Source organism: Perognathus longimembris, unplaced genomic scaffold (genome assembly GCF_023159225.1).
Source record: "Perognathus longimembris pacificus isolate PPM17 unplaced genomic scaffold, ASM2315922v1 HiC_scaffold_5387, whole genome shotgun sequence".
NCBI classification, from domain to species: domain Eukaryota; kingdom Metazoa; phylum Chordata; class Mammalia; order Rodentia; family Heteromyidae; genus Perognathus; species Perognathus longimembris.
In genome coordinates, this window is record NW_025960808.1 from 57162 (window position 1) to 83781 (window position 26620).

Genomic DNA, 26620 nt, shown 5'->3' on the forward strand with positions numbered 1-26620 from the left:
GCTTGGGTTTATTTTCTAGATGCTTCACTTTGACAATTTTTTTCCTTTCTGTAACTGCTTTTCCTATCTTTTTCAACTTGAATCAGGGTTTCATCATGATTTTTCCTTTTTCGCATGATAGTCCAGAATTTGCTGCACCTTAAAATTTGGTCCAGCTTAATAAGGGTGAACCACCAGTCAGGGTTTTATCAGGAAATCCCAAAGTGCCATGATAACTGGGAACAGATATTTATTGCAGAGATTCGCATAGTACTCAAGTAGGCTGGAGATGAGTGCACAGCTCTATAGAAAGGCTGCAGAGCCACAGTGAAGGACTAGAGTTACTCCAAATTTTACTAAGACCCCATTCTGTACCTTACTGACCTTAGTATAAGCCCAACCCCCACCCCTCGTTTGCCAGTAAAGACCATAAAATGCCCTGCGACAGAGAGTTCACAGAGAAACCATAAACACCAATAAGATTGACCACCAGAGAAGAAAAACAAGTTTTGGAGTTTTTCCAGAACTCCCCCACCCAGTTGTGGTTTCCAGTATGTAAATAGAAGATGCTATGATGTATGCTAATTCCCTGCCTTCCCCAAAGAATGTATAAAACAGCTGGAAGCCCTAGGCTCAGGGCCTCTTAGCATCATCAGTTTACTGAGTATTTGGAGGACTGAGCTAGCCAGAAATAAAATCCCTTTTTGCTGCTTGCATTGGTCTCTGGTGGTCTTTTTTTTTGTGCTTTTTTTTCAAATTTTTATTATCAAACTGATGTACAAAGTGGTTTCAGTTTCATACATTAGGCATTGGATACATTTCTTGTACTGTTTGTTACCTTGTCCATAATACCCTCCTCCCTGCTCCCCCTTTCCCATTCCCCCCCTGAGGTGTTCAGTTCACTTACACCAAACAGTTTTGCAAGTATTGCTTTTGTAGTTGTTTGTCTTTTTTTTTTTTACCATGTGTCTCTCAATTTTGGTATTCCCTTTCAATTTCCTAGTTCCAATAACAGTATACATGGTTTCCAATATACTCAGTAAGGTTACAGAGATAGTGTAGGTACAACCACAGGAAGGTGATAAAAGAACATCATCAATAATAGAAGCTACAGATACACATGGGACGTTGAAAGTAGTTACAACTGTGATATAACAATTGTTTCCATAACATGGAGCTCTTTTCACTAGCATCATCTTATGTGTTCATAAGGGTATAGCTATTGGGCCTTGTGATGCTGTGCTATGACTTGCCTAAACCTGTACTAATTATTCCCAATAAGGGAGACCAGAGAGTCCATTTTCTTTGGGTCAGGCTCCCTTCACTTAGTATAATTTTTTCCAAGTCCTTCCATTTCCTTACAAATGGGGCAATGTCATTCTTTCTGATAGAGGCATAAAATTCCATTGTGTATATGGACCACATTTTCCTGATCCATTCGTCTACGGAGGGGCATCTGGGTTGGTTCAAAATTTTAGCTATGGAAATTGTGTTGTGATGAACATTGCTGTGCTGGTGGCTTTACTGTGATTGTGTTTGTGGTCTTTGGATAGAACCCCAAAAGTGGGGCTGCTGGGTCATAGGGGAGTTCTATATTTAGCCTTCTGAGGAATCTCCATACTGCTTGCCAGAGTGGCTGAACCAGTTTACATTCCCACCAACAATGAAGTAGGGATCCCTTTTGGCCACATCCCCTCCCACAATTGTTATTGTTAGTTTTTTGATATATGACATTCTTACTGTGGTGAGATGGAATCTCAATTTGTTTTCATTTTCATTTCTTTTATGGCCAGTGATGTAGAGCACTTTTTCATATGTGTCTTGGCCATTCTCATTTCCTCATCAGAGAAGTCTCTTTGTAAGTCTTTAGCCCACTTGATGAGGGGGATATTGGTTCTTTGCGGTTTTGTTTTGGAGGAAGGTAATTTTTTTAGTTCCGCATACTTTTAAGATATGAGGCCTTTGTCCGTTGAATTGCCGGTAAATATCTTCTCCCAATCTGTGGGCTTTCTGTTTATCTTGCGAGCTATGTCCTTTGCTTTGCAGAAGCTCTGCAGTTTGATGCAGGTCCCATTTGTCCAACCTTTCTTTGATTTGTAGCCTTTCTGGGTCTTTGTTAAGGAAGTTCTGTCCTGCGCCAAGGAGCCCAAGTGTTTTTCTTCCTCCTTCCTTCAGTGTTTTCAGGGTGTCTGTTTTGATTTCGAGGTCTTTGATCCATTTGGAGTTGATTTGGGTGAAGGGTGAGATATAAGGATCTAATTTTAGTTTGTTGCATGTGTTGAACCAGCTTTGCCAGCACCATTTGTTAAAGAGGCTATCTTTCTTCCAAGCTATTGTTTTAGCTCCTTTATCAAAGAATAAGTAGGCATAGTTCTGTGGGTTCATTTCTGGGTCTTCAATTCTGTTCCATTGGTCTTCAGGTCTTTTGCGGAGCCAATTCCAAGCTGTTTTTATTGCTATAGCTTTATAATATAGCTTGAAGTTCGGTATTGTAATTCCTCCAGCACTGTTCTATCTGCTTAGCATTGTTTTTGCTACTCTGGGTCTTTTATTGTTCCATATGAATTTCTGGCTTGCTTCGTCTATTTCTTTGTAAAATGGTGTTGGGATATTAATGAGTATTGCACTGAATTTGTAGATACCCTTTGGCAATATTGCTATTTTGAGTATATTAATCCTTCCAATCCAGGAGCATGGGAGGATTTTCCATTTCCATAGTTCTGCCTTAATTGCATTTTCATGTTTTTAAAGTTCTCATCATAGAGGTCTTTCACTTCGTTGGTTAAGGTTATTCCTAGGTGTTTTATGTTTTTTTGATGCTACTGCAAAAGGAGTTGCTTTCCTGTTTTCAGCCTCGGTCTTTGGGTCGTTAGCATAGAGAAAGGCCATTGATTTTTGAGGTTTTATTTTATACCCTGCAACTTTGTCAAAGTTTTGGATCAGCTCTAGTAGCTTGGGGGTAGAGTCAATGGGGTTCTTTAGGTATAGGATCATGTCATCTGGGAAGAGAGAAAGCTTAACTTCATCTTTTCCTATTTGGATCCCCTTTACGTTTTCTCCTTGCCTAATTGCTCTGGCTAGGAATTCTAGTACTATGTTAATGAGCAGGGCAGAGAGTGGACATCCCTGCCTTGCTCCTGATTTTAAAGGGAATGGATTTAGTTTTTCACCATTTAGAGTTATGCTTGTTTTTGGGTTGTCATAAACTGCCTTGATTATATACATGAATGTTCCATGGAATCCCAGCTTTTCCAGGGCTTTTAGCATAAATGGGTGCTGTATTTATTGAACGGTTTTTCCACATCCAGTGATATAACCATGTGGTTCTTTAACTTGCTCCGTTTGACGTGGTGGATTACATTAATTGACTTGGGTATATTGAACCAACTTTGCATCCCTGGGATGAATCCAGTTTGATCGTGGTGTATGATTTTTTTGATGACTTGTTGAAGTCGATTGGCCAGAATTTTGTTGAGAATTTTTGTGTGTATGTTCATCAGGGAAATCGGTCTGTAGTCCTCTTTTCGTGATGATTCCCTGCCTGGTTTTGGGATGAGGGTTATAGTGGCCTCATAGAATGTGTCTGGTAGTGAACATTCTCTTTCAATTTCATTGAAGATTTTGAGAAATATTGGTGTGAGTTCTGTTTTGAAGGCATGTGGAATTCTGGTGTGAATCTGTCTGGGCCTGGGCTTTTCTTGGATGGGAGATCACTTATTGTCGTTTCTATTTCAATACTGGATATGGATCTGTTTAGAAGGTTTAAATCTTGATGGTTTTGTTTGGGGATATAAATTTTTTCTAGGAAATCATCCATTTCTTCCAAGTTCTCAAATTTGTTGGCATAAAGATTTGCAAAATAGTCTTATTGTGTTCTGTATTTTGTTTTTTTCTATGGTGATGTTACCCGTTCCATCTCTGATCTTGTTTATTTGAGTCTTCTGCCTTCGTTTTTTGGTCAGGTTTGCTTGGGGTCTGTCTATCTTGTTGATTTTTCAAAGAACCAACTCTTTGTTTCGTTACTTCTTTCGATGGTTTTTTGGTCTCTAATTGATTTAATTCTGATTTGATTTTAATTATTTGCTTCTGTCTATTGACTTGGGGTTTGGCTTGCTGTTCTCCTTCAAGGAAATTAAGGTGCATCCTTAAATTATTGAGTTGCTGTTTCTCCAGGTTGTTGGTATGTGCACTCAGAGATATAAATTTTCCTCTGAGTACTGCCTTTTCTGTGTGCCAAAGAGATGGTACTTTGTGTCCTCATCTTGGATGAATTCCATAAACATTTGAATTTCTGTTCTAATTTTTTCAATGACCCACTGATGGTTCAGCAGCGTGTGGTTTAGTCTTCATGAATTGTAGGATTTTCTGTGGTGGCTGTTTGAGTTGAGCTCTAATTTTATTCCATTGTGGTCTGAGACAATGCAAGGAATGGTTTTGATACTTTTGAATTTGTACAGATTTTCTTTGTGCCCTAAGATGTGATGTATTTTGGAGAATGTTCTATGTGCTGCTGAGAAGAATGTATATTCTGTTATTGCTGGGTGAAATATTCTGTAGATGTCGGTTAAGTCTAGTTGGTCTAGGCAATTGTTTAATTCTGTGGTTTCATTGTTCAGTTTATGGCGTGTTGATCTGTCCATAGGTGACAGTGGAGTGTTAAAATCCCCAACTATTAATGTGTTTGGGTCTATGAGTGTTTTTAGAGTCTGTAGAGTTTGTTTGATGAAGTTGGGTGCTCATGTATTTGGTGTGTAGATATTTAGGATGGTTATATCTTCCTGTCGGAGAGATCCCTTTATTAGTATGTAGTAAACTGTTTTGTCTCTTCTTACCTTTGTTAATTTGAAGTAAATTTTGTCTGATGCTAGGATTGCAACTCCAGCTTGCTTATGGGGACCATTTGCTTTGTAGATTTGATTCCAGCTTTTCACTTTTAGAAGATGTTTACTATTGCTGTATATATGAGTCTCTTGGAGGCAGCAGAAAGACAGATCTTGATTTTTTTTTTTTTGGCCAGTCCTGGGCCTTGGACTCAGGGCCTGAGCACTGTCCCTGGCTTCTTCCCGCTCAAGGCTAGCACTCTGCCACATGAGCCACAGCGCCGCTTCTGGCCGTTTTCTGTATATGTGGTGCTGGGGAATCGAACCTAGGGCCTCGTGTATCCGAGGCAGGCACTCTTGCCACTAGGCTATATCCCCAGCCCTGGATCTTGATTTTTGATCCAAATTATGACCCTAGTTATTTGATTGGAGAATTAAGTCCATTAATGTTGAGAGTTAGGATTGAGAGATGATCGTTTGTTCCTTTCATTATCACTATCTTGTTAACAGCTGTGTCTTCCCATTTCTCGATCTGATATTCTGGTTTACTATTTAGGGTACATTTCTCTGTCTGTATTGGGATCTTGATTATTTTCCCTGTATAGTGTATCTTTGAGGCTTTTCTGTAAAGCTATTTTGGTGGAGATATATTGTTTCAGTTTTTCGTTATTGTGGAAGGTTTTTATTTGACCTTCGGCTATGAATGAGAGTTTAGTTGGGTACTGTATTCTTGGTTGGTAGTTATTTTTATTTAGGGTTTGTTATACCTCATTCCCGGCTCTCCTTGCTTTCATGATCTCTGCTGAGAAGTCGGGTAATTCTGATTGCTTTTCCTTTATATGTGATTGTTTTTTTCTCTGTAACAGCTTTAAGGATTCTTTCCTTGTACTCTACTGATCCTGTTTTGATCATAATGTGTCGGTGGTATGTCCTATTCTGGTCTGGTCGGTTTGCGGTTGTAAATGCTTCATGTATCTCTATAGGCCGATACTTCTGCTGGATATTTGGGAAGTTCTCGGCTAATATTCTGTTAAAAAGGTTGCCTATTCCATTTAACTTCTTTCTCCAGGTTTTCCTCAATACCTATTACCTTTAAATTGGGCTTCTTGATTGTGTCTTGGAGCTCCTGGAGTAATTTGTCTTGTCGATTGCATTGGGTTTGTATTGATTTTTGACCTCCATAGATGCTAGGGAATCTTCGGCTCCTGAGATTCGATCCTCTGCTTCAGCTAGTCTGGACTGTAAGCTGGCTACTTGATTTCGAATCTCTTTTCCTTCTGTCTGGTCTTCCCAGATTATTTCCATGTCATCTCTTAGGCCATGTATGGACTTCATAAAGCAGGCATGCAGGCAGGCAGGCAGACAGGAAGGAAGGAAGGAAGGAAGGAAAGCAGGAAGGAAAGAAAGAAGGAAGGAAGGGGCAATGTTAATTAGTGTTGTGGCTCAAGTCATAGGTAGACCACTAGTTTTGACATGAACAGCAAAGACACAACAACCAGGTTATGAGTGCAAGTTACACTTTAGCCGAAAGTAAAGAAGAAATGGAGAGAGAGAGGGAGGGAGGGGGAAGGGAGGGAGGGAAGGAGGTGGGAGGGATGGTAGGAAAGAGAGAGAGAAGGTGGGAGGGAGGGATGGGGTAAAAGTAATACAGATATTTGGTAGATGCTCTACATTGGACTGGCTGCCTTTTGAGTTTTTCTCTTGTTGTTGTTGTTAGCTTTATTTATTTATTTTTTTTACTATATTTGAATCTCTCAGAAACCAACATTACTTTGCCAGTATCCAGACACTTATATCCAATAAACTCAAGAACAACTCAGAACTCCTGTTTGGGCTAGAGTGGCCACCCCATCTTCATGGACACCCGGCAGAGCCTCCTGGGCCTCATCTTTCCAGTTCAATTGTAGCTCTGGAACCCCAGGATCTTTTGTACCATTTGCGGGTACAGGTATACCATGCAAACCGCGTCACAAGTCTAGAATGCATCCTCTTTGGAAAGAATTAGAATGCAATCTTGGTTTTTCAAATGTTTTTTATTAAAGCTCCTTGTCCCGCAGCAGCCCACTGATGTTCCACAGTTCATTGTTTCAATCCACCACTTCATTTCATAAAGAAAGGAGCACAAACAATAAATGGGAAGATGTCTTTACTCAGAACTCAACAACATAAGTAATATTCCTGCCTATTAACTTAGCTACTCAACAGATTAAAGATGTGAGGATCATGGTTCAATATCAGCTAAGTTTTGAAAGTCTATGAGATTCTCATCTGAAGTGAATCACCAGCAATCTAGAAGTGGAACTGTGGGTCAACATGGTAGAGCTCTAGCCTTGAGCAAAGGAGCTTAGGGACAGCACTCTAGCTCTGAATACAATCTGGGAACCACCAAGTTAAAAAAAGAAAGAAACAAAAGTAAGAAAATTGTCATTCAGACTAAGGCTGCTTCTTCTCTCTTGTAATTGTAACTACTCATGAGGCTGAGATCTGAGGCTCACAGTTCAAGGTCAGCCTCGGCAAGAACATCTGAGATTTTGATCTCCCATTAACCACAAAAAAACCCCAAAATCTGGAAGTGTAGTTTCTGAGTCATATGGTAGAAGGCCACCCTTGAACTGAGAAAGCTGGGTTTCAGTGTTTGGGCCATGATTCCATTTTTAAGTGCTCTCACACAAAGAAGCAAAGAAAAGAAAAACAGAAAGAATGTGGTTTATTATTGTTATTTTCAACATGCCATGTGAAATTATGCCCTTTTTGGTTCTGTCTTTATTTCCCCTGGTTTCAAACTCGTTATCATGGTAACTGATTTTAGTACCCTCAATATTGTGTATTCATGTAACTGAACTAGGGAAGGGAAACGGAATACCAAAATGAAGAGACAAAGGATAAAATGACAAACCAATGCAACGGCAATATGTACAAAACTATATGGTAATGTGGTATATCTACATAATGGAATTTTATGCCTCTATCAGACAGAAGGCCATTGTCCCATTTGTAAGGAAATGGAAGGACTTGGAAAAAATTATACTAAGTGAAGTGAGACAGACCCAAAGAAACATGGACTCTATGGTCTCCCTCATAGGGAATAATTAGCACAGGTTTAGGCTAGTCACAGCAGAGGCTCACAAGAGCCCAATAGCTATACCCTTATGAACACATAAGATGATGCTAAGTGAAATGAACTCCATGATATGGAAATGACTGTTATATCACTGTTGTAATTACTTTCAACATACGATGTGAAACCGTAACTTCTATTATTGATGACCCTCCTATATCCCCTTCCTATGGTTGTTCATCTGTATCTTGTCTGAGTACATTGGAAACGGTGTATAAAGGTATTAGCACTAGGAAACTGAAAGGGAATACCAAAATCAAGAGACACAGGGTAAAAAAGACAAACGATTACAATAGCAATACTTGCAAAAGTGTTAGTGTAAATATACTGAGCTATTCATGGGGGTAAAGGAAAAGAGTGAGAGGGAGGGGGGAATGAGGGAAGAGGTAACAAACAGTACAAGAAATCTAACCAATGTCTAATGTATGAAACTGTAACTGCTCTGTATATCCGTTTGACATTGAAAATATAAAAAACAAGAAAAACCCCTGCAAAGTATATGGTGTAAACCAACTGTACAATTTGTGGGATGGGGAGAGAAATGGGGAGGAGGGAGGTAAAAATTCAAAAAACAAAAATAAAAAAAAAAAGAAGAAATAATCTGGCCTTCTTGAGATGGAAATCATTTATTGAATGAATAAAATAATTGAATTTACAAATACATGGAATGTGTTGTGTGAACATGATGCATAAGGAGCTAAACTTATGTCAGCTGTACACAGTCATTAGAAAGTGGTATGAATCCTCACGTACCATTTTGTGGGTGACGAAGTTTTCTGAACTTTTGTTTCCTCATCTATAAAGGGATCCTAATAAGAAAAGCTGGGGGGGGGGGGCGGTCAGAATTTCAAAATCTAGTGCCAGAGACATCCCATGAGAGCAACAGAACTCTTTCTGCTCATCAGCCATAGTGCCCAGAGTTATGCAATGACTTCCTGCAGAACTGAACTCAGGAGAAAGGCTGCTGGAGGTCAGGCAGGATCTGATCTCCCACTAGAGACACGAGTCTCATGGACTTTCCTGCCTGGGCTGCCTTTGAATCCCGGTTCTCATAGCTCATTTTCTGGGCTATAAGCAATAATCATTAGTCACTTCGAATACACAGTATAGTTATTTCCTATACTGGGACTGTACAGAATAAAGAGTAATTCTGTACCATCTGATAGCCATCAGTAAACTCGTGATTATTGCGTTTCTATGAGCACAACTATTATGTTAACAAGACATAAATAAAATGTGTCTTCGTTGACAGTTTCATGATGTTGTGACACAGCTGTCATCCAGAGTCGTACACAGCCATGTTTCAATGGCTCACCCGTGTAAAACTTTCCACTTAGGAAGCAGAGGCTGGGGACAGATCAGTTCAAGGCCAGCCAGAGCAGAAACCTCATGAGGAGACCCCATCTCAACAACAGCTGTATAGGGTGGTATGTTCCTGTCATCCCAGATACAAAATGGCTAATATCTAGAGAACTATGTCTCCAGGTCAGCCTGGGTAACAACAACAACAAAACAAAATTCCACCTGGTGGTAGGAGGCTGAGATCTGATGACTGTGGTTCAAACCCAGTAAGATCAGGAAAGGCCATGAGACTCTTCTCTCCAATACACCAGCACAAAGCTGGAAGTGAATAGAATCCATGCATATGGAGCACAAAACCACAAGGGACAGAGACAAAACTCTGTGTTTGTACCCCAGAATTGAACATAAGCACACACATACACACACAAGTCTGACAAAGGGACAGGAGAAAGGAGGTCCCCATTCATCTATGGTGAGGGACACAGCAGATGGAGTCCGGGGCAGGTCAGAGCCATGAGACACAGACAACGTTTTGAGGGTGGGACCCTTGCTTTGGCCCCCTCTGCTTGTGAATTAAAGACCCATGCACCCTAATATCTCTGAACCAATGAACACTGAAAACATACACACAACCCCACTCCCAACTCTCTCACACAATGGTGCCCTGAAAGGATACCATCTACTCGTGCTTGCTTTTCCATTTTCTTTATTTGTTTCATGGATACAGTAAATGACACACAGGAATCGACTGTCTCACAACCTTGAGGTTTGCTTACAACCATTCAGATAAAGAAGATCAAGCTCCAGTTCTTTCCATGCTCAATTCACTCGAGATTCTTCATGGTGTGTGCACAGGATACATGTGCTCCCAAATAAGCTCAGAGTCTCCTGTGGTTCCAGAGCTCAGATCGAGTGGAATAGCTCAGAATCAGAGGCCCTGCCTCTTTTACCCACACTGAATTTGCAGTAGGCGTATCTCAAGGAACACACTTCTGTCCCGGCTTTCATTTCTGATGCTGAGAAGGGATTCCAGGAGAGAGATGGCTGACTACACAGGCAGATCAGAAAGGCCAATGAGGCTCTCCTCATTGGCCAGCCATGATCCATCAGTCTCCAGGCGATAGAATTGGTACTCCCTCTTCTCAGCAAAATACTCCATAGCAATATGGACCTTGTGGGTTGGTGTCATTTCTCTCAACACCAGTGCCAACTTAGCCAAAATTTCTTCAATTGTCTCAGGGTCAGTATCTCCTGGGTTGCCATCATATGGACCTTTGTAGCTCTCCAGAAGGGCAGGATAGAGCCCCCTTTTCAAATGGCCTATCCTGGCTGTGAGGCTCAGGGGCTCCTCCAGGTTGGTCAAGGAGATGGGGTTGCCATAGACACTGATGAAGCTGAGCCGGTACCACTGGCTCAGGACAGGCAGGATGGCGCAGAGCTGGGCATCAGTAAGGTCACAGAGGGCCAGGGCCAGGGTCTGCATGGTGTGGGCCTGGAACCCCAGCAGGTCTCTCAAGTCCTCAGGCCTCAGAACACCAGGGACGAACGCCTGAGGAGCAGGTGCTGGAGCTGCCAGGTGTGAAGATTCCGGGACAGAAACCACTTGTCCGTCTTATACACGGAACAAATATTCAACGACAAGGTCTTAAATGGAGGCAGTGAGGGTGGGCTCTTCTTGCTCATCTTGCTTGAGGAGATGTGGGTCCGCTGTGCAGGGCTCTGTGAATCCCAGCAGGGCCAGGCACTGAATGTAGACTCAGGGATTCTGCTTCTGTTCTCTGATCCCTGGGCCCTTTGTAGTCTGAAGCCCCGCCTTCAGGAGTGCACGGCAACCAATCATAGAGCAACTTCTTGTTGGAATATCGAGCTACATCTACTTGGGTCGTCAACTTCTGGAGTAGGTCCAACCCTCCTTCCTATACTAAGTGAAGGGGTTGAGGGCATGTTTCCCACCTGCTCTTTGAAATGTAAATTACACTGAAGCAAAAACAGCTCCTACCCTTCTTCTCTAACCCCTCCAGACATGCACATGCTACTCTCCTGTCCTGGGGCTGAGAAGAATCCCAGCCCAGCCCCAGCCCAGCGCTATAGAATCCACACATCCTACTGAACAATCTATCTCTGTATTGCTTTTTCCTCCTGCCTTGTTTCTTCATTCCTTTCTTCCATGGATCATTCGTTTCCTCCTTCCTTCCTTTTCTTTCCGTGTCCTTCCTTCCTTCCTTCCTTTTCTTACTTCTTATTCCTTAGTTTTCCTTCCTTTCTTCCCTACCTAACTGCCAACCTCAAAGCTTGCCTTCTTTCCTTTCTTACTTTACTCCTTTCCCTGCTTCTTTCTTTCCTGCCATTGATCCGTCTTTCATGTCTACCTTCCTTCCTTCCTTTCTCTATTTCCTCCTTGCATTCTTCCTCTCTCCCTGCTTCCCTCATCCTCCTTTGTCTCTCTTTGTTTCCTTTTCTTTCTCTTTCTTTCTCTTTTCTCTATTCCTTCCTTCCTCTGATCCACCCCTTCCTCCTTCGTTCTTTCCTTGCTCCCTGTCTTCATTCTTTACTTTGGTAGCTGGGTAGACATGAAGTAAATATATCTATACAATATAAGGGGAGCAAATGAAGTATTGCCAGCATTCTTGTGCCATTTTCCTCAAGTCTCCACCATGACTGTGTGAACAATGTAGGGAACTCATCACCAAATTTGTGGGAGATGACGAATTAGTTCTCTTGCTCTCATGGGATACCTGGACCCACAAAGGGCACACAAGATCTTGGGGTTCCAGAACTACAATTGAACTGGAAAGATCAGGCTCACAGGCCTTGCACCTTACACACACACACACACACACACACACACACACACACACACGATTATGTTCTAATGTTGAGAAGAAACGACAGAGGGAGAGGGCCTACTACGTAGCCAGAGCCTCATGGTTATGAAACTCCTCAACTCTGAGCACCCAGGAACCATCTGGCCACAGGAAGTAGTACAGGAAACTGTTGCAGAAATCACAGAGACCTGGGAAAATCTGGATCTTATTATGGGTTGACCACACATCTCCCAAATCCTGGGCCAACCCAGCCAGAACCTGAAAAAACCTGTCAGCGTCCAAGTTCCCTGTGGGTCCATAGCTCCCCACAGGGGGAGAATAGATGCTTTCACTCAAGTGGCCCAACCTAGCCATGAGGCCCGGGAGTTGCTGCAGGGTGTCCATATTCTTCCTTCTTTCTTGTCAGCCTTCCTTCCTTTCTCCGTTCCCTCCTGGCACACTTAGTCCCTCACTCCCTGCCTCTTCCTATCCTCCTTTGTCTCTTTGTCCTGTTCATACTCTTTCTTTTTCCGAGTTTCTTTTTTTGTCTCTTCCTTCCTCCATTTCCTTCCTCTTTCCCTTTTCCCTCTGTCCTTCCTTCCTTCCTCCCTTCCTTCTTTCTTTCCTTCCTTCCTTCCTTCCTTCCTTCCTTCCTTCCTTCCTTGCTTCCTTCCTTCCTTCCTTTCATTGCTTCTTTCTACTTCTTTCTTTTGGTGTTCCTCGGTAGACATGAATTAAATATACCTATAAGATATCCGAAGAGCAAATGAAGAATTTTCAGCATTCTCGTGCCACTTTGATCAAATTTTGATGTCTCAGAAAACTACAAACAAACAGCCAAAATCATAACCAAGGCCAAACATTGATAGCTCGAAATTTGTAGATAAGCTGGGGCAGGGTAGGGGGTGGGGCAGAGGCAGAATTTTAAAATCAAGTGCCAGAGACATCCCAGGAGAGCAACAGAACTCTTTCTGCTCATCAGCCATACTGCCCAGAGTGATGGAGGGACTTCCTGCAGAACTAAGCTCAGGAGAAAGGCAGCTGGAGGTCAGGCAGCCTCTTATCTCCCACTAGAGACACGAGTCTCATGGACTTTCCTGCCTGGGCTGCCTTTGAATCCCGGTCCTCACATCTCATTTTCTGGGGTATAGGCAATGTTCATTTCGTCACCTTGAATACACAGTATAGTTATTTCCTATGCTGGGACTGCACAAAATGAAGAGTTACTCTGCAGCTTCTGATAGCTTTCAATAAAGTCGTGATTATTTTATTCTATTAATGCAAGTATTATGTTATCAAGACATAAATAAATTGTGTCTTTGTTGACCTTCCCATGATGTTGGGACACAGCTGTCATCCAGAGTCATACACAGCCAGGTTCCAATGGCTCATTCCTGATGGTGTGTGCATAGGACACATGTACCCCCAAATAAGCTCAGAGTCTCCTGTAGTTCCAGAACTCTGATTGAATGGAACAGCTCAGGATCAGAGGCCCTGCCTCTTTTACCCACACTGCATTTGCAGCATGTGCATCTCGAGGAACACACTTCTGTCCCGGCTTTCATTTCTGATGCTGAGAAGGGATTCCAGGAGAGAGATGGCTGACTACACAGGCAGATCAGAAAGGTCAATGAGGCTCTCCTCCGTGGCCAGCCAAGATCCATCAGGCTCCAGGAGATAGAATCGGTACTTCCTCTTCTCAGCAAAATAATCCAAAGCAATGTGGACCTTGTGGGTTGGCGTCATTTCTCTCAAATGCCAGTGCCAACTTAGCCAGAACTTCGATTCTCTCAGGGTCAGTATCTCATGGTCACCATCGTATGGATCTTCGTAGCTCTCCAGAGGGGCAGGATAGAGCCCCCTTTTCAAATGGCCCATCCTGGCCGTGAGGCTCAGGAGCTCCTGCAGGGTAGCCAAGGAGATAGGGTTGCCATAGAAATTGATGAAGCTGAGCCTGAAGCACTGGCTCAGGACAGGCAGGATGGTGGTGAGCTGGGCATCAGTCAGGTCACAGAGGTCTAGGCCCAGGGTCTCCAGGGTGCCAGCCAGGAACCCCAGCAGGTCTGTCAGGTCCTCATTCCTGAGGTCCCCCAGGGATGAACACCTGACAAGCAGGTGCTTGAGCTGCCAGGTGTGAAGACTCCAGGACAGAAACCAAATGTCCCTCTCATCCATGAAACAAATACTCAGCGACAAGGTCTTCAATGGCTCATGAGAATGGCCGGCAGGGTCCCAGCACTGAACATGATGTATTCCAGGTGAAGCTGCTTGACATGTGACAGACACCATAAATGGGCCTTGAAATTCCAGTCATAAGAGTGAGGACTTTCTCAGTAGCGTGGATGTGCTCGAACCTGTTGCATATCTTCAGGCTGTGAAGGTTTCTCATCGGCTCAGATATGGAGCACATACTTGCATGGTGTCTGGACTCCTGAGTTCTCACACCACCAGTTCCTGGACAGAGTCCATCGTCAGCCTGTGCAGAATTTTCTGGAGTTCAGAGAAGGAGTCGGACAGAATCTGCAGTTTCCTCGAGCACAGCTGGACTCGTCCTTTCTTCTCCCCGGCCCACTGGAGCAGGAGGGCTTGGAGATCATCCTGGGCGCCCTGTTGAATGGTCAGGTCCATGGCGATGAGCAAGGGCTGCTGATTAGTCAGTCCCAAACATGGGCTGCCAGTTTGCTTACCAGTCAGGAACCCTGGGCTGGAGATGTGGGCCATGGCCAGGTACCCCCTTGTCCATATCTCTGGGTGCTCCTTCCCCAGATTGAGCAATTGCAGTTTCCAGTGAGTGGGGCGCTCCTTCTGGGCAAGAAGCAGATCGAGGCCATCCAGGACAGCCTTGAAGGTATACAGGTCTGGTGACTGTACCAGGTCCCCCAAGGGGAGGCAGGGGAAAGGCCAGGCCTGCACCATGGCCTTCAGCACCTCTCTGTGGCCCCCAGTGTAGGCCTCCATAAACAGCGAAGGGAACAGCAGCATGGGCAGATCATCTAGGGCAGAGCTGGCCAGCACCGGGTGGCTCAGCAGATTCTGCATGGCGAGATGCTGGAGAAAGGGTGGGGTGCTCTTGCTCATCTTGCTGGATGCGATGTGGGTCCACTGTGCAGGGCTCTCTGAATCCCAGCAGGGCCAGGCACTGACTGCAGACTCAGGGACTCTGCTGCTGTTCTCTGATCCCTGGGCCCCTTTATATCCTAGAACCCTGTCTTCAGAAGTGCACATCAACCAATCAGAGAGTAGCTTGGGGTGGGATTATTGAGCCATACCTATATGGGCGGTCAATCTCTGGACTAGTTCAAGGTCTCCTTCCTGTACAAAAGTGAAGGGATTAAAGGTGTGTTTCCCACCTGCTCTTTGAAATGTAAATTACACTGAAGCAAAAACAGCTCCTACCCTTCTTCTCTAACCCCTCCAGACATGCGCATGCTACTCTACTGCCCTGGGGCTGAGAAGAATCCAGCCCAGCCCCATCCCAGAGCTGTAGCATCCACACAGCCTACTGGACAATCTGTCTCTGTATTGCTTTTTCCTTTCTCTTGTTTCTTCATTCCTTCCTTCCATCGTTTCCTCCTTTCTTTTCTTTCCTTTTCCTGTCTTCCTTTCTGTCACCTTTCATTCCTTCCTTCCTTTCCTTACTGCTTATTCTTTGTTGTCCTTCCTTTCTTCCCGACCTGTTTGCCAGCCTCCAAGCTTGCCTTCTTTCCTTCATACTTCACTCCTTTCACTCCTCCTTTCTTTCCTCCCCTTCGTCCGTCTTTCATGTCTACCTTCCTTCCTTCCTTTCTCCATTTCCTCCTTGCATTCTTCCTCCCTCCCTCCCTGCTTCCCCTAATCCTTCTTTCTCTCTCTTTGTTTCTTTTTCTTTCTTTGTCTTTTCTCTATTTCTTCCTTCCTGTGTTCCATCCCACCTCCCTTCCTTTCTTCCTTCCTTCATTATTTCCTTCTTTCCTTGCTTCCTGTCTTCATTCCTTACTTTGCTACCTGGGTAGACCTGAAGTAACTATATCTATACAATATAAGAGGAGCAAATGAAGTATTGCCAGCCTTCTTGTGCCATTTTTCTCAAATCTCAACCTTGACTGCATGAACTATGTAGGGAACTCATCCCCAAATATGTGAGAGATGAAGAATTCGTTCTTTTGCTCTCATGAGAGGTCCATCCAATCAGAGAGTAGCTTCTGATGGGACTTTTGAAACAATCTTCCACCCCCCACTACAACAAGAAGGTATGTCACTCTTCCACAAAAGTGAAAGGCTTAAGGCCGTGTTTCCCATCCATTCTTTGAAATGTAAATTACACTGATGCAAAACAATTCCACCCTTATCCGTTCACCCCTCCAAGCAGTCCCACGAGACTCTTTTGCCATTGGGTTGGGAAGGATCCTAGAAGATCCCCAGCCCAGCGCCTTAACATCAGCAAAGACCAGGGGACATCCCGTCTCTGTGTCTTTTTGCTTTATTTCTTTGTTCCTTCCTTCTGTTATGCCAGATTTCCAATCCCCAAAGACCACCAAGGAGCCGATACTGATGCAAACACACGAGAATCTTTATTGCAAGCTAAAGCCTGGACTCCAAACCATTACCGACACAGCGGATCTGGATTGAGAGTCCTGCCCCTCAGATAGGCAGGGTTTTTATTGTGATTACAGCAGGGGCAGGGTATTTCCAACTTGGCAGATACTTGATTGGATGGCATATAGCAAGCAAGTCTTGTCCTATTTTTATTGACTATCTACCCTTTCAGTTATATATTTTGGCTTTGATATTGGGAACTGGCCTCGATATCAGGAATTGACAACAGGTGGTCATGTAGCACTGACACAGGGGGTTAGTGCAGGGGGTAGAACAAGGCACAAATGGGTTAAGCAAGCTATTTACAGAAGCAGAATTCTGCGGTTAGGCTGAGCTAGTACTAACTTTATTTTAACAATTGTGACCATGTTTTCCCATTACCACTAAGCAAGCTTGAGCGGGCTAAAACAATCCAGTACTCAATCATAAGTAAACCAACCCAACAGTTACCATGGCATTTCTACTACTATTATGGTTATTTCTATAGTCTATGACTATGCTCATTTTTACTGTTCGTTACCATGTTGCTACCCAGGTACAGAGGTGAACAAGTGCTCCCTACGTTTTTAAATGTCAAACTATAAGAAACTAGTCTCATGGGTGGGGGTGCAGCCCTCTATCATGGAGTCATTACCATTGTTTAGAAGCTGTTATAATTTTAACACTAAAACTTATATTTAGTTACTCCAGTTTTCAGGTCAGCCCTATCACTTCCTCCCTTTTCCTTTCTTTCGTTCTTTTCTCCTCTCTTCATTTTCTGTTTCTTCTCCTTTTCTCTTCCCTCATTTCTCCTTTCTTCCTTACCTTAATCTAGAATATGGTCTAGGTAGTTTTGAACCTGGTTATGGGTTAATTTGTGTGTTCGTTTGTGCCAGTTCTGGCACAACTGGGCTTTGCCTGAGCTGTTGGGCTCAATGCCAGCCAGCACTCTTGGATGTGAACCACATCTCCACTACTGGCTCTTTGGAGGTTGAATGGAGATGAGAGTCTCAAGGCATTCCCTGCTCAGGCAGGCTTAGAACTGGGATCCTCAAGTCACAAACTCTCAGTGTACCTCGGATTCTAGCCATGAAAACTACTCTCATTCTTTGGTCCCTAGAAACGCTATCTCTTGGCTCATGCTTCAGAAACTTTTTGGTTTTGGTTGAGTGACACACTAAGTTACAGGTAAGAAAGCATTCTTCCCCATGTAGCAGTTGGCTTAAAGAATTGATATAAACAAGTCCAGGTTCCAGTTCTTTGCAAGGTAAATTCACTGCAAATTCTGGATGGGGTGTGCACAGGACACATGTACCCCCTAAAACACTGAAACTCCTGGGGCTCTACAGCCATGCTTGAACTGGAAAGCACAGCACCAGGTGACCAGCCTCTTGTACGCCAACTGAACTTGGGAGTTCAGGTCCCCTGGAGAGGGCACTTCTGTCTGGGGTTTCATTTCTGATGCTGAGAAGCTATTTCAGGAGAGAGGGTCCCATCTACACAGGCAGATCAGAAAGGCCGGGAGGAACCCCCTCTCTGAATACCCAAGATCCACTGGGCTCCAGACTATAGAATTGGCACTTGTTAACCACGTGACAGAAGTTGGTACAGATCTGGACTTTCTGAGTTGTCCCCATGTCTCTCAATGTCTGCACCAAACCAGCCTGAACCTGGGCAAATCTCTCAGCGTCTATGGTCCTATGCCACCACCTCTGAGGGCAGTAGCTCTCCAGGGGGGCAGGATAGAGCCCCCTTTTCAAATGGCCCAGCTTGGCCGTGAGGCTCAGGAGGTTCAGTAGGGCGGCCATGGAGATGGTATTTCCATAGAAACTGAAGGAGCTGAGCTGGGAGCACTGGCCCAGGGAGGGGAGGATGGCAGAGAGCTGGTTATCAGTAATGTAACAGTGCTCCAGGCCAGGGACTCCAGGGTGCCAGACACTTGCTCCAGCCATAGTCTCAGGGGCTCCGCACTGAAGGAGTCTCTCGGCAAACTCCTCAGACGCAGGTGCTGGAGCTGCCTGGCGCAAGTGCTGTGGAACAGAAAGCTCAGGTCAGCTTCCTGCAGGTCGCAGGAGCTCAGGGACAAGGCCTGCAGAGGCCGCAGGCTCCTGAAGAGGGCAGGCAGCTGTCCATGAAGGAACCTGGCGTCATGCACATGAAGCTCCCGCAGCTGCTGCAGCTGTCCCATATGGACCCCCAATTTGCTCCAGTACCAGCAATTTGTGAGGCTGGAACTTTGGGAATCGCCACGCATGTCAGAGAAGTTGAGGAGGCGGAGGCTCTTCATCTGGCCCAGGTAGGGATCGAAATAATCCATGGATTCTCGACGCCAGATTTGACTCGCCAGCAGCTCCTGGATGGAGTCCAGCCTCACCACACGCAGAGCCTTCTGCATTTCAGAGACGGAGCCAGACAGAATCTGCAGCTTCCTGGAGCACAGCTGGACTCGTCCTTTCTTCTCCCCGGCCCACTGGAGCAGGAGGGCTTGGAGATCATCCTGGGCATCCTGTTGAATGGTCAGGTCCATGGCGATGAGCAATGGCTGCTGATTAGTCAGTCCCAAACATGGGCTGCCAGTTTGCTTGTCAGTCAGGAACCCTGGGCTGGAGATGTGGGCCATGGCCAGGTACCCCCTTGTCCATATCTCTGGGTGCTCTTTCCCCAGATCGAGCAATTGCAGTTTCCAGTGAGTGGGGCGCTCCTTCTGGGCAAGAAGCAGATCGAGGCCATCCAGGACAGCCTTGAAGGTGTCTAGGTCTGGTGATTGTGCCAGGTCCCCCAGGGGGAGGCAGGGGAAGGGCCAGGCCTGCACCATGGCCTTCAGCACCTCTCTGTGGCCCCCAGTGTAGGCCTCCATAAACAGCGAAGGGAACAGCAGCATGGGCAGATCATCTAGGGCAGAGTTGGCCAGGGCCGGGTGGCTCAGCAGATTCTGCATGGCGAGATGCTCGAGCGAGGGTGGGGTCCTTCTGCTCATCTTGCTGGATGAGATGGGGGTGCGCTGTGCAGGACTCTCTGAATCCCAGCAGGGACAGGCACTGGCTGCAGTCTCAGGAACTCTGCTGCTGTTCTCTGATCCCTGGGCTCCTTTATACCCTTAAGCCCCGCCTTCAGGAGTGCACGTCAGCCAATCAGACAGCAGCTTTGGGTGGGAATACTAAGCCACACCTACGTAGGGCGTCAACCTCTGGATTAGTTCAAACCCTGCTTTCCATACTAAGTGAAGGGTTAAGGGTGTGTTTCTCACCTGCTCTTTGAAATGTAAATTACACTGAAGCAAAAACAGCTCCTACCCTTCTTCTCTAACCCCTCCCGACATGCACATGCTACTCTACTGCCCTGGGGCTGAGAAGAATCCCAGCCCAGCCCCAGCCCAGCGCTAGAGCATCCACACATCCTACTGAACAATCTGTCTCTGTATTGCTTTTTCCTCCTGCCTTGTTTATTCATTCCTTTCTTTCATCGTTTCCTCCTTCCTTTTCTCTCCGTGTCCTTTCGTCTTTCCTGTGTTGTTTCATTCCTTCCTTCCTTTCCTTACTTCTTATTCCTTTGTTTTTTCCCTTTGTTCCCTACCTGTCTGCCAGCCTCCAAGCTTGTCCTTCTTTCCTTCCTTCCTTTCTCCATTTCCTCCTTGCATTCTTCCTCCCTCCCTGCTTCCCTCATCCTCCTTTGTCTCTCTCTTTGTTTCTTTCTCTTTCTTTCTCTTTTCTCTATTTCTTCCTTCCTCTGATCCAACCCTTCCTCCTTCGTTCTTTCCTTGCTCCTGTCTTCATTCTTTACTTTGGTAGCTGGGTAGACATGAAGTAAATATATCTATACAATATAAGGGGAGCAAATGAAGTATTGCCAGCATTCTTGTGCCATTTTCCTCAAGTCTCCACCATGACTGTGTGAACAATGTAGGGAACTCATCACCAAATTTGTGGGAGATGACGAATTAGTTCTCTTGCTCTCAACGGAGGTCCAGCCAATCAGAGAGCAGCTTCTGAGGGGATGCATGAGCCACCCTTCTAGTACAGCTAGAAAGGGGTGTCACTCTCTGCTTAGTTCAAATCCTGCTTCCTGGACAAAGTGAAGGGATTCAGGGCGTGTTTCCCACCTGCTCTTTGAACTGTAAATTACACAGAAGCAAAAACAACACCTAACCTTATTCTCTAACCCCTCCAGACATTCCTAACCTACTCTACTGCCCTGGGGCTGAGAAGAATCCCATCCCCGCCCCAACCCAGTGCTACAACATCCACACATCCTACTGGACATTCTGTCTTGTTTGTATTTCTTTTTCCTCCTGTCTTGTTTCTTCATTCCTTCTTTCCATGGTTCATTTGTTTCCTCCTTCCTTCCTTCCTTTTCTTTCCATTTTCTTTCTTCCTTCCCGTCTTCTTTCCTTCCTTCCTTCCTTTCCTTACTGCTTCTTCCTTTGTTTTCCTGGCTGTGTACGACTCTGGATGACAGCTGTGTCCCAACATCATGGAAATGTCAAGAAAGACACATTTTATTTATGTCTTGTTAACATAATAGTTGTGCTAATACAAAAGAAATAATCACAAGTTACTGAAGGCTATCAGAAGATAGAGAATAACTCTGTATTCTGTGCAGTCCCAGTATAGGAAACTAACTATACTGTGTATTCAAAGTGATTAAATGAACATTGCCTATGCCCCAGAAAATGAGATGTGAGGACTGGGATTCAAAGGCAGCCCAGGCAGAAAAGTCCATGAGACTCGTGTCTCTAGTGGGAGATAAGAGCCTGCCTGACTTCCAGAAGCCTTTCTCCTGAATTCAGTTCTGCAGGAAGTCCCTCCACCCTCTGGGCACTATGGCTGATGAGCAGAAAGAGTTCTGTTACTTTCATGACATGTCACTAACATTTGATTTTGAAATTGCTCCTGCTCCCCGCCCCAGATTTTCTCCAATTCTTGATGTATTAATGTTTGACCTTGGTTATGATTTTAGAGAATAAGGGTAGGAGCTGTTTTTTCAGTTATTCAGTGTAATTTACATTTGAAAGAGCAGGTGGGAAACACGCCCTTACTCCTTTCACTTTTGTTCAGGAAGCAGGATTTGAAGGAACCAGAAAGTGACATTCCTTTCTAGTTGTACTGGAAGGGTAGCTCACAAAACCCATCAGAAGCTTCTCTCTGATTGGCTGGACCTCCCATGAGCGCAAGAGAACTAATTCTTCATCTCCCACACATTTGGGGATGAGTTCCCTACTTAGTTGAAGCAGTCATGGTTGAGATTTGAGGAAAAGGGCACAAGAATGCTAGCAATACTTCATTTGTTCCTCTGATATCATATAAATATACTTACTTCATGTTTACCCAGGTACCAAAGAAGGGAAGAAAGACAGGAAGGAAGGAAGGAGGGACGGGGGTCAGGAAGGAAAGAAAGAAGGCAGGATACACACAGGGAGGAAGGGATGGAACAGACGAAGGAAGAAATAGAGAAAAGAGACAGAGAGAAAGAAAAAGAAACAAAGAGATGGACAAAAAGACAAAGGAGGATGTGAGGAAGCACAGAAGGAGGGAGGAAGAGTGCAAGGAGGGATTGGAGAAAGGAAGGAAGGCTGACAAGAGAGAAAGAAGAATGGGAGGAAAGAAAGAAAGAAGCAAGGGAAGGAGTGAAGTAAGGAAGGAAAGAAGGCAAGCTTGAAGGTGGCAGAGAGGTAGGGAAGAAGGAAGGAAAACAAAGGAATAAGCAGTAAGGAAAGGAAGGAAGGAATGAAAGAACATAGGAAAGAAGAAAGGAAAAGAAAAGGAAGAAAGGAGGAAACAAATGAAGGATGTTATGAAGGAATTAAGAAACAAGGCAGTTGGGAAAAAAATACAGAGATAGAATGTCCAGTAGGTGTCTGGATGCTATAGAGCTTGGCCGGGGCTGGGCTGGGATTATTCTCAGCCCCAGGACAGAAGAGTAGCATGCGCATGCCTGGAGGGGTTAGAGAAGAAGGGTAGGACTTGTTTTGGCTTCAGTGTAATTTACATTTCAAAGAGCAGATGGGAAACATGCCCTTAACCCCTTCACTTAGTATGGGAAGCAGGGTTTGAACTAATGCAGAGGTTGATGCCCCATGTAGGTGTGACTTAGTATTCCCACCCAAAGCTGCTGTCTGATTGGTTGACGTGCACTCCTGAAGGCGGGGCTTAAGGGTATAAAGGGGCCCAGGGATCAGAGAACAGCAGCAGAGTCCCTGAGACTGCAGTCAGTGCCTAGCCTTGTTAGGATTCAGAGAGTCCTGCACAGCGCACCCATATCTCATCCAGCAAGATGAGCAGAAGGACCCCACCCTCGCTCGAGCATCTCGCCATGCAGAATCTGCTGAGCCACCCGGCCCTGGCCAACTCTGCCCTAGATGATCTGCCCATGCTGCTGTTCCCTTCGCTGTTTATGGAGGCCTACATTGGGGGCCACAAAGAGGTGTTAAAGGCCATGGTGCAGGCCTGGCCCTTCCCCTGCCTCCCCCTGGGGGACCTGGCACAGCCACCAGACCTGGAAATCATCAAGGCTGTCCTGGATGGGCTAGATTTGCTACTTAGCAACAAGGAGCGCCGAAATCGGTGGAAACTACAAGTCGTTGACCTGCTGGGTGAGCACCCAGGCATTTGGACGCTGGGGTACCCTGCCATGGCACAAATCTCCTATCCAGGGTTCCCGCCAGGTGAGTTAAGAGCAAGTCCCTGGACAGGAATGGGTGAAGAGCAACCCTTGATGATCGCCATGGACCTGACCATCGCCCATAGCCCTAAGGATGATCTCCAAGCCTTCCTGCTCCAGTGGGCCTGGGAGAGGAGAGAACGAGTCCGTCTGTGCCCCAGGGTGCTGGAGATTCTGTCTGACTCCAGCTCTGAAACCCAGAAGGCTCTGCAAGTTGTGAATCCAGACTCAATACTGGAACTGCTGGTGAGTAAATTGTGTCTCGGAGAAACCGAGAAAACCTTTGCTTTTTTACTGAGCCAGATGAAGAAACTTCGCATCCTGAGTTTCTGTAATATGTGTGCCCACCTCGACACTTCCAGCTCCCCAAATTTCTCGTGTTCCTCCTTCCAACTGGGGGCACATCTGGGGCAGCTGCAGCATCTCCAGGAGGTGCGTATGAAAGAAATTGTCTTCCTTGGTGGAAAGCTACCCGCCATCTTCAGGAGCCTGCCGCCTTTGAAGGACTTGTTTCTGAGCTCGTGTAACCTGCAGGAAGCTGACCTGAGGTTTCTGTCCCGGTGTCCTTGCACCAGGCAGCTCAAGCACCTGTGGCTGAGGAATTTGTCTATGAAAAGCTTCAGTCCCGAACTCCTGAGAGCCCTGTTGGAGCAAGTGGCCAGCACCCTGGAGATCCTGGCCCTGGAGAAATGTGAAATCACAGATGCTCAGGTCTCAGCCATCCTACCAGCCCTGAGCCAGTGCTCCAAGCTGAGCTCCTTTAGTTTCTATGGAAACCACGTCTTCATGGACACCCTGCAGAGCCTCCTGGGCCTCATGGCTAGGTTGGGCCACTTGAATGAAAGCATCTATTCTCCCCCTGTGGAGAGCTATGTACCCACAGGGAACTTGGACCCTGACAGGTTTTTTCAGGTTCTGGCTGGGTTGGCCCAAGATTTGAGAGATGTGGTGACAACCCCTAATAAGATCCAGATCTGTCCAGGTTTCTGTCATTTGTGCAACTATTTCCTATACTACTTCCTGGGGCCAGATGGTTCCTGGGTGCTCAGAGATGAGGAGTTCCATAACCATGAGGCTCTGGCTGGGTAATTGGCCCTCTCTCTCTGTCGTTTCTTCTCAGCATTAGAATGTGATCATGTGCGTGTGTGTAAGAAAGAAGGCCTGTGAGCCTGATCTTTCCAGTTCAATTGTAGCTCCGGAACCCCAAGATCTTTTGTGCCCTTTGTGGGTCGAGGTATCCCGTGCAGACCCCATCACAAGTCTAGAATGTATCCTCTCTGGAAAGAACTAGAACGCAATCTTGGTTTTTCAAATGTTTTTGATCAAACCTCCTTGTGCTGCAGCAGCCCATTGATGTTCGACAGTTCATTGTTTCCATCCACCACTTCATTTCAAAAAGAAAGGAGCACAAAAATATATAGAAAGATGTGTTTTCTCAGAACTGCACAACATAAGTCATGTTCCTGCCTAGAAACTTAGCTACTCAACAAATTAAAGTTGTGAGGATCATGGTTCAAAATCAGCTGAGTTTGAGAAGACTCCGGTGCACCAAAGTCTTCATCGTTTTTCCTCTTTCCGCCTCTCTGGACTACCGTGGATGCTCTCCAGTTGTTCTTGCCTATTTCTGAGAAGATCTTGGCGCCATGGCCATGATACAGAAGCATGCAACGAAGTAGGCCGGACTGGGAATCCACAACTTCCTCTTCTGGTGGTAAAGGTCAAGCGGAATGTAAACACCGGACCACGGAGCAGTCTCAGAATGGCTTCGTTTGGGTGGAAGAGGAAGATTGGTGAGAAGGTGTCAAAGGCTACATCCCAGCAGCTGAGGCTGCTGGCGAGAAGGAGGGGGTTGAGAATGATGAAGGGAACTGGCTTCATGCCACTAAACGTAGGAAAGAAATTCTCCAGGAAGGCTGTGCTGAGAAAAGTAAACAGCTGAAGGAGGAAGGAGCCAATTTGGCAGAAAGTAAAAGATATCAGGAAGCAATTCAGAAGTGGGATGAAGCACTACAGTTAACTCCAAATGATGCTACCCTCTATGAGATGAAATCACAGGTCCTAATGTCACTTCATGAAATGTTTCCAGCAGTGCATGCAGCAGAAATGGCTGTCCAGCAAAACCCACATTCATGGGAGTCTTGGCAAACTTTGGGTCATGCTCAGCTTGTGTTAGGAGAGATAGTACTGGCAATTCGAAGGTTTCAAATAGCCCTTCACATCTATCCAATGAACCCTGAAATATGGCAAGAGGACCTTTCTTGGGCAAGAACCCTCCAGGAGCAGCAGAAGGTAGCACAAAGGGTTAAGAAGAGTGAAGAAGCACCATCTTGAGCGATACCTTCCTCCCCTAAGTCTATCCCTGACTATGACTTTGAGAGTGATGAGATTGTGGCTGTGTGTGCCGCTATTGCTGAGAAACAGAAGAAAGCAGCGGCAAATAAAACCGTGGTGATTGTGTCCGCTTCCAGGACAGTGGAGACTGTAACAGAGAAGGAAGAGGGCGCTCCACCGCCAGACAACTCTGTGTTTATCAAAGCCTGATGAAGCGGACGCACCCTAAATTATTTGAGTCTGTCCGATTACTGCTTCACATTTAGACAGAGACACACACGTACTCTGAGACAGGGATGAGACTGCTGTCCATAAAATACATTTGCTTCTCATGAGGTATATAAAAATGCAGTGGTAGAATCATTATGTAGTGTTTGACTGTGCTTTTTAAGTTATGACTTCTACATGAGGCTAAACTCCTGAGAAAAATGTGTTTGGGTTGATAAACTTCGTTTAATTGGGATATGTTTGTGGTTACACTTAAAGGTATGATTGGAAAGTATATTTTTGGATAGTGAATAACTTGATAACCAAAGTTATTAAAGTCCTGACCCAATAACATTTGTTTTATAGTGAAGAGAATGTATGATTTCTTCAAGAAAAATATTGCCATTATTATTTACTCTTCCATCTTTCTTGCTTCCATCTTTATTGAATTAAGGCTTCACAAAACTTGAATAATTTTACCCTCCCTTATGATTCAAAGTTATCATTTTGTTCTATATAGAATCTTTGAAAGGTTGCTTGAAAATGCATGCAAATGTGTACATCTTCTTTCCTTGATATTTCTTTCTATTCTGATTTGTGCTTCTGGATTTTGTTTGTTTTCTGTGCTAGTAGCTGAGGCTTGAAGTAAAGATGTGGATGCTGGCTTCTAGTGTTTTCTTGCCAAAGGCTGACACTCTCCTACTTGAGCCACAGCTCCACTTCTAGTTCTTTGGTGGTTCATTGGAAATAAGAATCTCATGGACTTTTTACCCGGGCTGGCTTTGAGCCATCATCCTCAGATCTCAGATCTCAATATCCTGACTAGCTAGGATTATAGGAGTGAGCCA

At 45.1% G+C, this 26620-nt stretch overlaps 1 protein-coding gene and 1 pseudogene across 1 annotated transcript; both read left to right on the forward strand.

Moving 5' to 3' along the window:
- Positions 1-22847: 22847 nt before the first annotated feature.
- On the forward strand, positions 22848-24323 carry LOC125345196 (PRAME family member 8-like). Its single transcript, XM_048337411.1, has one exon. It carries the CDS (start codon positions 22848-22850, stop codon positions 24321-24323), a length of 1476 nt encoding a protein of 491 aa, XP_048193368.1.
- Positions 24324-24993: 670 nt separating this feature from the next.
- LOC125345193 lies at positions 24994-25775 on the forward strand (annotated as a pseudogene).
- The last annotated feature ends 845 nt before the right edge of the window (positions 25776-26620 follow it).